The 15,309-nt window shown below is 42.0% G+C and overlaps 2 protein-coding genes across 2 annotated transcripts; both read right to left on the reverse strand.

The window, feature by feature from the left end:
* Positions 1–5,126: 5,126 nt before the first annotated feature.
* Positions 5,127–6,857, reverse strand: LOC113159691. The gene is made up of 2 exons (XM_026356534.1): positions 6,457–6,857; positions 5,127–6,294 (listed from the first exon to the last, which is right to left on the reverse strand). The coding sequence occupies exon 2, from the start codon at positions 6,284–6,286 to the stop codon at positions 5,468–5,470; it is 819 nt and encodes a 272-aa protein (XP_026212319.1). The 5' UTR covers positions 6,287–6,294; positions 6,457–6,857; the 3' UTR covers positions 5,127–5,467.
* A 1,447-nt stretch (positions 6,858–8,304) lies between these two features.
* LOC113159684 (asialoglycoprotein receptor 1-like) lies at positions 8,305–15,251 on the reverse strand. Its single transcript, XM_026356525.1, has 10 exons — positions 14,814–15,251; positions 14,332–14,468; positions 14,129–14,227; positions 11,216–11,379; positions 10,522–10,699; positions 10,103–10,192; positions 9,115–9,381; positions 8,841–9,007; positions 8,616–8,752; positions 8,305–8,521 (listed from the first exon to the last, which is right to left on the reverse strand). Exons 2-10 carry the CDS (start codon positions 14,351–14,353, stop codon positions 8,374–8,376), a joined length of 1,272 nt encoding a protein of 423 aa, XP_026212310.1. The 5' UTR covers positions 14,354–14,468; positions 14,814–15,251; the 3' UTR covers positions 8,305–8,373.
* Between the last annotated feature and the right edge of the window lie 58 nt (positions 15,252–15,309).

Consider the following 15,309-nt stretch of genomic DNA (forward strand, 5'->3'; position numbering starts at 1 on the left):
ACACTCCACAGCATAAAGACAATGAAGACAGTGTCGTCAAAGAGGTTCTTGCAAACATTAACCCTCGTTTTCAAAAGAATGCTCAATACATTTTACAGAAGATATCTGACGCTGATGGTTTAGCCCGATGGAACCATGAGGGGGAATTTATCTACAATGAAAAAACTATACGCGGATCGCACATATTGGATTTAATGAAACATTTGGCGGTCACACATCAATCGAAGCAGCAACCTCCCAGGTGGTCTGAATTCTTACACGCCTTGGCAGACTTGAACATACCTCTGTCCACGATTCCTAATAATAGAACCCGTTTGGAAATACGTCAAATCAAAGACAACCCCCCTCTAACATATTCTACTCCCCCTCAAATGAGAAGTTATGATTCGTATGAGGCACCTGTTACGCGTGCTTTTACATCCAAACGTAAGAGGAAGAAAAAGAAAAACATCACTCTATCACCCCGTTGGCTCACTTTGTCATGATTTTGTATGCATTGTTTTGTTTCATAATAATAATAAAGAAGCTTTTAAAAAAGTAATTAGGGTTTACTCGTCGTCTTTATTTTCATTATACATTACAAGTTATGACATTGTAGAAACATTTCCATTGAACATACCATATGATTATAGTAATCTATGTTAGGATTAGCTACACAATTTTGATATTTTTCCACAAATTCAGAAACCATAGAATCATTTAGATCCCAGTCAGCGTCATAGAGCGAGAGAACGTTTTGATACGATAAACCGCATGCGCGATGACACAGATAGTAGATACAGTGCTGACCGCAAGCAGTAGATAAGGGGCTCTGTAAGGTCATGTTGTGATATTTAATCCTCTTCGTTCCTACCTGGTTTTTTCCAGAAACTGCAGAATGGTCTGCGGGTAATAAATAAAATCAGGCGGAAAACCGTAAGAATCAAAGAACGTAGCGTCGCCATTTTGTTCCAGAGTGAGGGCCAACCAGTGTTGGCCGGGTCGGTCACGTGGATCTGTATTTACCACAAAGTAGGCCGGTCTCTCCATTTTGTTTTGCAGCAGCTGTAGCTCGTCAGAGGCCAAAACTCCGCAGAAAACATCCCCCAGTAAATGATGTAAAAGGTTTTGAATCTGCTGATTGTTCATTATGAGCGGCTCAGTAATAATCGACCAGGATGTTTCTTTTTGAATCAATTTCAAGAATTGAATTATAACACGCGTAGACAATAAGCGTAGTTGTTTGGGGTAGTGGCTGTCTAAACCTCATTTCTAATCTAAGGGTACCCGTGGTTACTGGAGCCAGTGCATCTATGTCATCATCCCCGCTCAGATTGAAGACAAACAAGGCGTAACCTTCTGAAAAATCATTTCTGTCAATGCATAGAGGTAAATCTTTTAGATGTCTGCCTGTCGCTGTGTACAGGGAATAGAACTCACGCACGGCTTGATTCTCGGGGAAGTTAGGTTGGAAGGCCTTAGCAGGGATTTGTTTTCCGTTTTGACACAGAGCCAAGTATTCTATATCATTATGCATAAAGTTGAATGGGGATAGGTTTGATCGGCCTGTAAACGCTTCGTGGTTCACCAAACCGATCGCTAGATAGCGAGGCATATTACCTAGAAACAGGTTTTCTTGTGTGCACACACGGGAATTCTCAGGAATAGAATATGTCTTTACATTAATGCGCGAGAGTGGGTATAAAGCATTCCCTCTCATTAATGCGGCCGAATGTCCGAGGCGCACCGCCGGTGAAACTGTCACTTTCTTCACATACATAGATGCACCCAGTACGTTTAACCTATAATCGGCATTTGCTGCATGCATTAAGCAGAACGCGTTACTCGCTCTGGTCAGCTTAATTCTCAAATCCACAGAGTTCAAAAGGAGCCTCTCGCAGAAAAAAATGTCTGCATGCAGAGGACCAATCACGTGGAACTCTGCAGATTGCTCACTGAATGTTGCTCTCTTCACTAAACCTCTGTTCGGTCCGTTATTAACGACGAAGGAATCCATGGCCCTGGCTGTATCTTTATAAAAAAGACCTGCGCTGAACTGAGACTTTAGGGTGTCCTCAGAGAAATTGAGTAACGTTTCAATTATTGCTCTGTATGGATGAGTCGCACTCGATTGGGAGATGAGACGATCCCCCAGCGTCACATCGCATTGGGAGAAGATAGTATTTATAGGATAATTAATAACTGAAACTGCAGCGTCTTGAGCTAGATTAGATCCGTCAGCGTTTGTAATTTTTAACCGTAAAAATAACAAGGTGTCGTTTAAATCCAGATATTTTTCACCATCTCCAGGGATAAAAAACTCGATCTGTCCTTGATCGGTGATTGCAGATATTGGTCTGATTTCACAATATTGCTTATCTTCTACACTCAGCTGTGAGAGGGGACAGCTGAACAAATCCAGCTCCGACATGGTGCATTCAGACGATTTCTCATGTAAAAGAGCCATGTTAATTCTAAAAAAATATCACTCTTACTCCAATCAGACTTCCTTCTTTTTGAGCTGCTGGGCTCAACTGACTTTATTTTGGAGGAGCGCTTCTCCTTTTTACTCTACCGTCTCACGCGCTCACCGGGGGGGTGTTTTCTAGGTCTCCTGGAAAGAACCATGATTCCTGAGCCCTCCTGGCGGTTGTCCCCATTATTGGTTCCGATTCGCTGTACTGCGTTAGTTAACAAATCAGACGCAATGTTTTTTGCCGCAGAAGTGAGATGTGGTTTAACGACGGAAACACCTTTCTTTAAGAACGGTACAACAAAACGGAACAATTTAGAAAAAATTGATCCAATTCCTCGTCCGTACATCACAGGCGCCCCGTGAAATCCAGCTAGACCTCCGCCGACCTGATTTTCATAATAACTCACAAAGCGTTGGGGGTCGGGCTGGTAACTTACTGGAGCCATGTTGTTTTATTCGGCCTGAAATGTAGCTTAACTATCGTCTTGCCGTATTTGAAGTTTACCGGAATATTCTGATCCGTTTTAATTTCTATATGAATGTTTTCTATATGGTTTTTAGCCACAGGAATGTACTGCGGTGGATTAAATGAGTGACTGATGATTTCACCATACTTGCTGTCTATTTTAAACGACCGTAGTAGGGGGGCGTAGGCGTCTCCCACAATCTGATGCTTCACGATGTCGCTGTAAAAGTACATATGATCGAACCCTGCTTTGATATCCCCCGGGTAGGGGGACAGGAGCGGCCCCGGCCCAACCTGAAACATCTCACCCTCTTTTAAGCCGAGCACATAACACAATGGTGGAAAGAAACACACGGCGTAACGCCCGCTCCCCACCCACTTAAATTTTCTTTTGATTTCATCATAAGACAATCGAATATCCGTGGCTTGTGCTTTAAAGCGATCATTTAATTGTTGTAGAATCGTAAATTTATCCTCGTACACGCCATCTTGAAAAGTCACAGTGGTTTGTTTTAAATTTGCATACACGGTTAGGGGTTTATTCACCCCCACTGCTGGGGCACCGTTTTGCCACGAGTCGACATAGTGGAAAAATGCCTGTTCCTTATTCACAGTGTACCAACTATGAGGGTAAGTGATATCAGTGACGGCCACCTCCCACGCTCCTTCCAGGTCGATGTGATGTGCTAAATCCACTCGGAAATTTGAACTCGTGTTGTTTTTAAAAATATCACAGCTGGCATTGGACGGCAGTGTGATGTAAAACCCTTCAGCCATGGCGAGGGCGAAACTGGAGGCTGCTGGGAGTTGTAGTACTTTCTTATACATCCACAACAGTGCTGGCTCGGACGTAGGAGTTAAACTTTTCTGGCCAGTTTTTCCATTTGACCAGATACTGTTTGACCCCTCTAATTTTACGCTCACCCAATGTTTTCTCTATGTGGAAGACTTTATCTCCTGTTACATTAACTTTCTGTATCTCAGCTTCGTAAAAACTCCCCTCAATCGGCTCCCTTTGATAATCCTTCAGCTTGTAAACCGGTGGAATGCGTGGAATGCATGCGTCTACAATAAAAAGCTCATTCGTGAAACTTTGTGTATATTTCTTCTCAAACACACCGCGTAGTTTAGAGATTCGGACGACATCACCCTTACGAAAGTTCATTTTAAATTTGTCTTTATAACGTATGGGGAATGATCCGTAAAGGTTTTGAAATACTTGTAACGTATTCTCAGGCGTCACATCCACGGGCTTCATTTTTATACTGCTATGATGAGCGTTGTTGTAGCTTGAAACCACATCCTGAATGACGTCAACGTACCTCAGACTGTTTTCGGCAGTAAAATACCTATAGAGTCTCGTTTTCAGCGTTCGATTGAACCTTTCTACTACGCAAGCTTTCGTATCGCTGGCTGTGCTAAATAAGCTGATATTGTGTTTTTCCAAAAGTGATTTAAAAGTCTTATTGTGGAACTCTCTCCCCTTATCCGTTTGCAGAAAACGCGGAAGCCCGCTGTCTTTCAAAATGGAGGCAAAAGCCTTTGTCACATCAGCCGCCGTTTTTCTCTTTAAAGGACGTACATAGGCCTTTTTGGAAAACACGTCGATAACCGTCAGTAGATAATTATAGCCGTCATTGTAAGATGAAACTGCTTGCATATCACAAAGGTCTGCTTGAAATTGTACGAGGGGTCCTGAGACAAACACCCTGTTTCTTGGGAAACTTATTCTAGCTGGCTTGTGTAATGTATACGTGTCTTCAGAAGAGAGGAAATCTCTGATTACAGCGATGTTTACTTTTTTACCAGTTTCTTCTTCTACCGCTTTCTGTAGTCGTCTCACTCCACCGAAACTCGCTGGATGCCGTGGGTCCAGATATATTTTTCTCATTAAGGATTTGAGTTTACGAGACATCTTTACACTTACGTTTTAATTTTACAAACTAAAGCTAAAGTGAGACTTTCATGGTTTATAATTCATAAAAAAAAAAACAAAAAAAAAAAAAACAGAAGACTCATGTTAGTATAAGCATAAAGTTTTTATTGTGTATCATGATACAAGCATAATGGTTCACATGACATCATGGTATTTGATCACTTTCAAAGCATGAGTAAGCACACCACAACCGTTCTTACATAAGATGCTGGAATGCAGTTTTTTCAACTCAAGCAACACATCAAGTATGCATATTTTTTACAAGGCAAGTCATTGTGTCAACAAATAAGGCGTATAGGGTAAACAGATGAAACAAAGTGATTTCATTCTCAGGAAATTCATCCACAACTTTACAAAATGCAAGTCCAGCGTTTTCACCAGCTGACTCAACTAGGTTATTCCAAGGCTGGTTTTTAGAACTTTCTCTCACTAGGTCCATTACTTTTTCAAACACACATACTTCATTCTCACACACTGTACTACTACTTTTATACAGGGCTACATCAGCAACACGTCTTTCAATAACATTATCCAACAAATTTGATAGCTCAGCGACAACTATGTACTCGCCGACAACCACAAATAATTTTCTAAAACAATTCCCCATTTTTTAACCTTGCCAGATAGCCACAGCTTCATCAATTCTGGTTTGTTTCTCCAGATCGTCACCCACTAACCCTTCATTTATTTCAGCGATCTCATTGATTATATTCGGTTTTTGTTTCCACTCATACAAGAAAGTTTCAATCACCCCTTGAATTTTACTCTCTGACGCATGTAGGCCGTAGGAATCCAGAAGTCGGAGCACAGCGGGGATTAATTTCACGTTCCAGAGCCTTTTCTTCACCTCGTCAAAGTGGGTCCAAAGGAAATGTTCCGGGATCCCCCAGAGACACTCGTGTTGAGTCTGACTCGGGTGGTCTATGACACAGCCGTAGCAGATATCTTTCTGGTGTGTGTATAGAGTTATTTGCAGCAAACGACTGACCAATGCCTTTACGACGTCCAGCAATAAACTCGATAATAATCCATCTGTGACGTCAGAGCCACTCTCCTCAGCCGGCGTGGCCTCGGGTGGGGGCGGGGAATGCTGGGCTGATTCAGGCGCATCTGAAGGAGCAGGAAATAACGTTGAGTTAAGTAACTCTTTGTAGGTACCGCAGTGTCTGCAGTGTGTGGAAGTACAGGCGGTCCAATCCACGGGCCATGAATTCGGGTAGTAGCTGACATTCGCCGGCAGCTCCGGTAAGGGGGCGCACCCGGTACACTCCCCACAATCACACACCGGGGACGGTAGTGGTGACGGCGTTGCTGACGACGTAGGTGACAAACTCACAGTTGAGGGGTCCTCATCTTCTATCTCAAAGACTTGAGTTGGCTCTATGGGTGAGTAGTTGAACAATGTTGGCATGCTTTCTTCCCAGGTCATGTTTTTTTCTTTGGGGGAAAATAACACAATAGGGATACAACAACTCAGCCCTCAACGTTAAAATCACATCTCTACAAGCAGTTTTGTTAAGTTTTAATAAATAATTACAATTTAGCTTAAGTTTTATACAACAAATTAGCTTTATTTTAGCACAAAGTAAAGAAACTTACCGTTTTTCAGAGTCAACGCTGTCTTAAAATGGCGATACTTGCTGAGGCACGACCGGTCTGTAATGGCGATGGCGGCCTCTCGAACACTGTGCAACTTAAATGCTAGTTTTTCCGCGGGGTGGGTGGTGACATTTTCTGATTGGCTAAGAGGGTGGTTGTACCGCCCCTCGTGTGATCAGATCCACCAATTGCGAGACCCAGTGGGCGTAACGCTTGATGCAAATGTGTGTGTGTGTGGCACCGTTCTCACGGATTACCAGACAATCTTGAACTTCTAAGTTATTCCTTTGTATATTATCCCTGTCTTAGACGGGTCTGACGGCTGTCTGGAAGTCAATAAAAGGTCATCTAGACGTAGTGAAAGGTCATCTAGACGCCATTACAGCGACATCATCATACCCTTATTGGAAAGGGGGGTCCGTGGGAAAGCAAGTTCACAGTGACCTTTGACCTTAAGATCATCAATCATAATTAAACAATTAATCCTGACAGGAAGTGGTCATGAGTATCTCTTGTGTAAATCATAACTTGCCTCGCCATACATTACTCCGACTGCCATGGTTAGAGGGGGGATAAAAAGGATGCTCCTCATTGTTGTCTTTACAACTCAGTGCGTCAAAACCATAATCAAAATTGGTACCTGACATTTCTCTCTTGTCCTGTCTGGTTGCCATCAGTCATATGCGAGTACATGTGAGATTCTTTATGAAGAAACTGCACTTTGCTGACCCTTGAAAGTAACACTGCTGAGCTCAACAATAGTAAATTCAAGAGAAAGCAGAAGTGGAAGGATTATTAATAACACCCTGGATGTAGCATTGAGTTTCCGGAACTTGCTCCGAAGGCTTATGCTTCGTCATCTTAAATAATTCAGAGCAAGCACATGATGACAGAATTGAAACAGATTACTCTTTTCAAAACCTTTGTTATTTTAACTCACATGATGGATAATCCTAAATTATATTCTGTTACAGCTAAAAGAACTCACATTATAAAGTGAATGACTTCTAGTAAACTATGTTTAGGTTTTACTTCATCCAACTTACAAAGCATCATGTGACTATACTTGCTAACTCTCTCTCATATCGCTAGAGAAAAGACATGTATGAATCCATCGAAATCCCACACATGACTTTATCACAGCATCTGCATTTACACGGACCCTTATATTTCACCAATAGGTGGAATTCTGAAGATAAGTCTTATCTGATCTTATCTTCAGAATAAAAACTCATCACATGACCATCTCTATCTGTAAAAACCTCAGAGAGGAAATCAGAATGAGAGTGGCGGCGGAAACTTTTGATGAACTGTTAAATGGAAAAAATGAGGATGTGGCGGTAACATGAAGTAATGAGAACTCTCCCCCTACATAAAAAAGTACTCAAACAATAAACCACACAAATAGTATTTCTATGACACAATGTGAGTTGATCCTATTTCCTTTTTCTACTGAATGAAATAAATCTGGCTTATTCTTATTCTGACTCATATATTAAGTTTTTTAACACCTCTAATTGGAATCAACGTTATCATAGTCTTCATCATTCATGGAGCCATGTACGGCAGTATATTGAGTTAATCAATGTGAATGTGAACCTGCAGTTCTGAGTAATAAATTGTCTCCAATCTGATTAACTAACACAGTTTTTGCGTCTGTGTATGAAACCTCACTGAGTGTTTTACTGCCAAAGTGTTTTTGCTCTCCTGTAGAATAACAGGCAGCAGTGTGTTCAGAAGTTTCATTTTATTTCATTCAGATGTCTTATAGATAACTTTCAGTAATTATGTATTGAGGTGCAGTTGATTTTGAAAAATGCCCCAAAAGACAACACACTTTTCAAAGGGATTTTATTTCAGACATTTATCACACACATGCTGGAGTTTTCTGCTTTGTAGTGGTCGTGCTTCAAGGGGTTATCTTGAATCCATTTTACACACCCAGTGATAAGGATAATTACACGGCCCATCGAACATGGTCTTCCAGGGACTAATGGAGCTATAAAGTATAACTCCGCAATCCTCTCCACGTCCGTAGTTGTTTGGTTCTCTGTCCATCCAGTACCTTAGAGAAATTCAAAAAACACATTAAGTTCTGTTTCTCTGCTAATGTTAGTGTGATATCTCTTATTTTTCCAAAGTAATGCAACGAGTCTCACCTTCGATCCAACCCAGTGACATTATTAATCCAGGTCCATGTCCCCTCTGATTGCATGTCAGTGATACCAATCCAGAATCCATTATCCCAGATCTTAGTGCTAGTCTTCATATTTTGAATGGAGTCACTCACAAATTTCTGCATAAGCAAACAGATGTATATGTATATGTAATATACATTTAATTCATTATTATTGAGATATATCTGGTCCCTAACGATAGCCCACCTGCTCCTCCGGGGTATCGATCACTACCAGGTCGGCTCCGCGTCTGACACAGTCAGCTCTGCTGTCTGCCCAGTTCTTTTTGACAGTGGACGACTCCAAGTAAGAAAAGAAGTAGCAGGAGGAGTTGAGAAGGTTCCATCCGGGAAGACATTTGCCACAAGTTCCCTCTGTGAGAAACAAAATATTTCTTGTGAAGCTAGTTGTTTTCCGCTATTTTCACTTAATAGAATAAATTAAATCTGGAGCTATGAACTCTAATAAAACCCTGTCTCACCCAGAGCTGATATGTTAGCCTGCAGATTGGTCTTCTCTGTTCGCAGTGTCTCGACCTGTCTCTGATTCTCGTCGTTGATGCTCTTCTTCTGTTCAATTTGCTCCTTTAGTAGTGTATGGTTTTTGATGGCTGTCTCTAAGGTCTTCTTGAGCTTCTCTCCAGCTTCGATCACATCGCTGTGGTTGTCGTGAAGATGTTTCAGCTCATTAATGAGCTGTGTTGCAGATGAGTGGGTAACATGGATGGAGCTCTCTTTGACTTTAGCACCTGAAGTGGTGAAACACACAGAGTGTCAGTAATGTTCGAAGTGGTTTATTCAAAGAACAATTTGTGTTGTAATGGATCATTAAGTTGCAAAGTGCAAAAATGTAAAGGGTTTTGATTTATACTGATGTTGCATCATCTGTACATAGCTCACTTGTGAGCTATGTACAGATGATGCATTTCTGCTGCTCTGTTGAAGCCGCCAGCCTAATCTCTGTTCTCCAAAGATTGCATCGTGGAGCAGAGGGTGCACTATTTTTACTAGCAACATTAATGATTCCTGCAAAAATAAATACTGCCCTTTCACAACAACGTTTTCACTTGACTTTAACAAAAGTAAGTAACCAAACGTATTTATGGTTCCTGGCATGTCCCTGTTTCTTCATCCAGCCTTAGGTAGAATTCTCTAGAGGTACATCTCCTTGTCCATTAAAAGAAGAAGTGTTACTCAATTTAGTGTTACACAACATTTCCTCATTTTTGTACACCCACCCAGCCACCCACACACACACACACACACACACACACAGTGACACCCCCACACATGTTATTTACAACAGAAATGTTTTTTATTGTTAAAATTGAAGATACTCGCAAACTGAAGGTTCCTGGTAAATTAGAATTTAAAAATGTATGTCGCAGAATGAAGACCCTGTCTGCTCTATGTGTTACATACAGTGACATTGTACAAATGAGAGAAGAGGAAATTTCACATTGAACTCACATTTAACTCCAAGAGAAACAGCAGCTATCAGCAGAACAACGTTCAGCAGTCCCAGACAGAGTAAAACGCATCGGTTAGATCCATAAACATCTGTAATATTGGAATTCATCAGGGTTAAAGAATCAGTTACACAAAATCACAAAAGATATGTTTTCCTTTTGGTCTTAAGCTATTTACTGGTTAGTAAATGACATTAATGACATTTTTGGCTGATTATTACTTCAAGGGCACAGTAATTCACCAATTAATCAACTGCAGTAATTAAGCATATCTGAAAGTTTGTTTTCAACAGTACTCTTCATTCAATAACTTCTAAATAGGAGATTAATTAGAATCACTGCTTAATTTAGCCTAAAAAAGGAGAAATGAAAGAAAGTACAGTGAAAATGTAAAAAAAAATGTCACTTTTAGAATCATACCTTTTCCAAAGATTTTATACCGTGACTGGGAATGTCCAGCACGGTTGAAGAAAACTTGAGGAGCATTTCTCATAAATGATACTTTCTCCATTGCGGTGCTGCAGTTACTGCCCACTGGTTGGTTTGCCTCCTCTTGTACTTTCCCACTGAAGCTGGTCACCAGATTGAAAATCCAACCCTAATTCATTTTCACGTTGAGTGCAGTAATGCAGCGTAAAAAGGAACTGTGTGAAACCATTTTCTCTTCTTAACTTGATTTAATTACTGTTTGTAGTTTTACTTCATTTTAATTCAGCTTTGAGTGTTTTCAAGGCAGCAGGGGAACCTACAGTACAATTTAAATGTAATTTTATTTTATTTATATAGCACCAAATCACAACAGAAGGCATCTCAAGGCACTTTACAGTGTTTAAGGTTTAAAACCTTTCTAGATATTACTGATTATATAGAAAAGCCAACAACCCCATTTGAGCAGCACTAAGCAACAGTGGAGAGGACAAACTCCCTTTAGAGGAAGAAACCTCCAGCAGAACCAGGCTCGAGGTGGTAGCAGCACCTGTAGCAGCAACTAGTTTTTCATCACCACTTTGAGACAGGATGCTCCTAATTTTAGCAATACTCCTCAGATGGAAGAAGGTAGAAGTAGAAAATGTATTTTATATATGAAGTAAAGGATACTCTGCTCAATTTGCACCTTTAGTTGTTTATGTCTTTTGATCGCTGTCTCTAAGTCCTTTTTGAGCTCCTCTCCAGCTTCAGTCACATTGCTGTAGTTGCTGCGAAGATACTTTAGCTCAGTGACGATCTGTGTTGCAGATGAGTGGGAAACACTGAGGGAACCCTCTTTGATTTTGACACCTGAAAAAGGTGAAACACAGTCGAGGACAATGAAAAGAATGACTGAACATATGAATGAATGTTCACATTTTTGTGATGGTCAAAGACAAAGAGGATAAACAGAATGAATCAGACCAGAAATATTTGCTCATCAGTCGTGACACTGAGTGCATAAGAGATGTGTCTTAAGAGAATCAAGTGAGAGGATCAGAACAGGGTGCAGTGCAGTGATTTATTAGCCCCATATAAAGCCTTTTAATTTTGCACACGTGTTTCCTGCTTGGATCTAACAAGGCCAACATTAATATTCTGGTTTTGATTGTGTGTAAGAGTTGCACCCACATGCCTGTGTTTCAGCTTGAGCATCATTTCTTGAATCTTCTTCTTCTCTTTTGGCTTTTGCCACCAGGGGTCGCCACAGCGAATCATCCTTTTCCACCTCACTCTATCATGAGCATCTTCTACCCTAACACTAGCCAACCTCATGTCCTCTGTTAACACATTCATATATCTCCTCTTTGGTCGTCCTCTTGCCCTCCTGCCTGGCAGCTCCATCTCCAACATCCTTCTACCAATATAATCACTATCCCTCCTCTGCACATGTCCAAACCATCTCAGTCTGGCCTCTCTGACCTTGTCGCTAACACAGGCAACGTGAGCCGTCCCTCTGATGTACTCGTTCCTTATTCTGTCTAACCTGGTCACTCCTAAGGAGAACCTCAACATCTTCATCTCTGCTACCTCCATCTCAGCCTCTTGTCTCTTTCTCACTGCTACCGTCTCTAACCCATAGAGCAGAGCTGGTCTCACCACTGTCTTGTACACCTTTCCTTTGAGTCTTGCTGACACTCTTCTGTCACACAACACTCCTGACACTTTCCTCCACCTGCTCCAACCTGCTTGCACTCGCCTCTTCACCTCTTTTCCACACTCCCCATCACACTGAACTGTTGACCCCAAGTACTTAAACTCCTGCACCTTCTTCACCTCAGCCCCCTGTAACCTAACGCTTCTACCTTGATCCCTCTTGTTTAGACACATGTATTCTGTCTTACTACGACTGACCTTCATGCCTCTTCTTTCCAGAGCAAACCTCCACCTCTCTAGCTGTTCCTCTACCTGCTCTCTACTCTCATTGCAAATCACAATGTCATCCGCAAACATCATTGTCCAGGGTGATTCCTGTCTGACCTCATCTGTCAGCCTGTCCATCAGCATAGCAAACAAGAAGGGACTCAAAGCTGATCCTTGGTGTAGTCCCACCTCCACCTTGAACTCCTCTGTCTGACCTACAGCACATCTCACCACCGTCATACTTCTCTCATACATGTCCTGAACTAGTCTGACCACTCCCGACGACCTCATACAGCACGACAGCTCCTCCCTCGGCACCCTGTCATACGCCTTCTCTAAATCTACAAAGACACAATGCAGCTCCTTCTGACCATCTCTGAACTTTTCCATCATGCTCTTACGGGGCATGAAACCATACTGCTGCTCACAAATCTCCACCTTCTTTCTAAGCCTGGCTTCCACTACTCTTTCCCACAGCTTCATTGTGTGGCTCATCAACTTTATTCCTCTATAGTTGCTGCAGTTCTGCGTGTCACCCTTGTTCTTAAAGATCAGAACCAGAACGCTTCTCCTCCATTCCTCAGGCATCTTCTCACTCTCTAGAATCCTATTGAACAAACTGGTTAGAAACTCCACTGCTGTCTCTCCTAAGCACTTCCACACCTCCACAGGTACGTCATCAGGACCAACAGCCTTTCCACTCTTCATCCTTTTCAGAGCCTTCCTAACCTCATCCTTTCCAATCTCTGCTATTTCCTGCTCCACAACATCCACATCTTCCTCCCTTCTTTCCCTGTCATTTTCCTCGTTCAGCTCCTCAAAATACTCTTTCCATCTTTGCTGCACCCTCTCCTGGGTTGTTAGCACCTTTCCATCTCTGTCCTTAATCACCCTTATCTGTTGCACATCCTTCCCATCTCTATCTCTCTGTCTGGCTAGCCTGTACAAGTCCTTCTCTCCTTCCTTTGTGTCTAACCTGTCACACAGCTCATCGTAAGCTTTCTGTTTGGCCTTTGTCACCTCCCTCTTCAATCTACGCTGCGCTTCCTTGTACTCCTGTCTACTTTCCTCAGTCCTTTCTACATCCCACTTCCTTCTAGCTAACCTCTTCCTCTGGACGCATTCCTGTACTTCCTCATTCCACCACCAAGTGTCTTTACCTTCTTTCCTCTTTCCAGATGACACACCTAACACCTTCCTACCTGTTTCCCTGATAACCTCTGCTGTAGTTTCCCAGTCATCTGGAAGCTCATCCTGACCACCCAGAACCTGTCTCAACTACGGCCTGAATTTTCTTCATTCTTTTGCTTCCACCACTTGGTCTTGTTCTCTGTTTTCCCTCTCTTCTTCTTCCTGACCTCCAGAGTCATCTTACACACCACCATGCGGTGCTGTCTGCATACACTCTCTCCTACCACCACTTTGCAGTCGTAGTCCACCTGCGTACTACTACCTCCACTTCTGTATGTCACTCTGTGTTCCTCTCTCTTCTGGAAGTAAGTGTTGACTACAACCATTTCCATCCTCCTAGCAAAGTCCACCACCATCTGTCCTTCCAGATTCCTTTCCTTCGCACCAAACCTGCCCATCACCTCCTCACCACCTCTGTTGCCCTCACCAAAATGCCCATTGAAGTCTGCTCTAACAACAACTCTCTCTCCTCTGGGGATACTCTCTATGACCTCATCAAACTCACTCCAGAATCTCTCCTTCTCTTCAGTCATGAAAGCGATAAAAAGCAGCGCAGTTCCCGCTCTGAGGTCCCGAACGGTTTGGCTGTCCATGTCTCCAGTACCTAGGATAATTCAAAATCATTCAGAGAAAAACTTAGTTCCACTGTACAATTAAAATTTAGACAGCAGCAATCAATAGTTAAACGACAGTCTGTGTGATGCTTACATAGTTTCTGTTTCTGTGACATTGTTAACCCAAATCCATGTTCCCTCTGTCACAACATCAGTGAGGCCAATCCAGAATCCATTATTCCACCATGCACTGCTGCCACTTTGACTTGGAAAGTTGTCACATATAAGTTGCTGTAGAGAATCACAAACATGAACTCATGACCTTATTATACTGATAAATCAAATAGACGTATATAAACAGGTAGATTTCCAAACAGCAGCAGCAATCAGGTGAACAGCATTCATAAGGGCCAGACCACCACCTTTTGTAAACAGACCTAAAAAATGTTACAGAGTTGAGGTCAGAATAATTTATATCATCACAGAGAAACTGTTTCCAACACATGTACATTCTGAGTCTCATTCTGCGACTTACATTTCATATGTGTGTAAACACTCACATCCTCAGAGTAAAGGAAGTAATGAGTACAATGAATCAGAGAATAGGTCAAAGGATTTTAATAAAGGTAGTTTTACCTTGTCCAAGTGTTTGAGAGCGAGAGTGTGAACGGCCATCTCCCCGGATATTTCGAGAAATCTCATTTCTTCAAATGACATTTCGTCGTCGGGTTCTGACCGGGACTGTGAATCCTCCATCATGCTGGTGCGAGTGGTGCCTATTGATTTGTTTGTGCTCTGCTCATACTGGTGATAAGATACATGTGGTTTTGGACCCTGATCTGGACATTTTTGTGTTGTGTGGGTAGTCACACAGATATCCTCATAGTTTAAACTAGAACTAGCATGTTCAGTCGGAGATTAATCACACAATTATGACATTTGTCTCATACAAACATAATACTGAAGTGAAACAGCTCTGTTTTTCTTCTGTGGTTGAAATGTGATTCCCCATTTGCTCACTTCCACTTGCTCTGTTGTTTATCTGCTTTCTCGGCTGTGACTTTCCAATCTTTTTTCCCCTGCATGCATATAGTCATGTTATTTTCCCTGTCTGCCAACTTCAACCAACACC

This window comes from Anabas testudineus, chromosome 12 (genome assembly GCF_900324465.2).
Source record: "Anabas testudineus chromosome 12, fAnaTes1.2, whole genome shotgun sequence".
Lineage (NCBI taxonomy): Eukaryota > Metazoa > Chordata > Actinopteri > Anabantiformes > Anabantidae > Anabas > Anabas testudineus.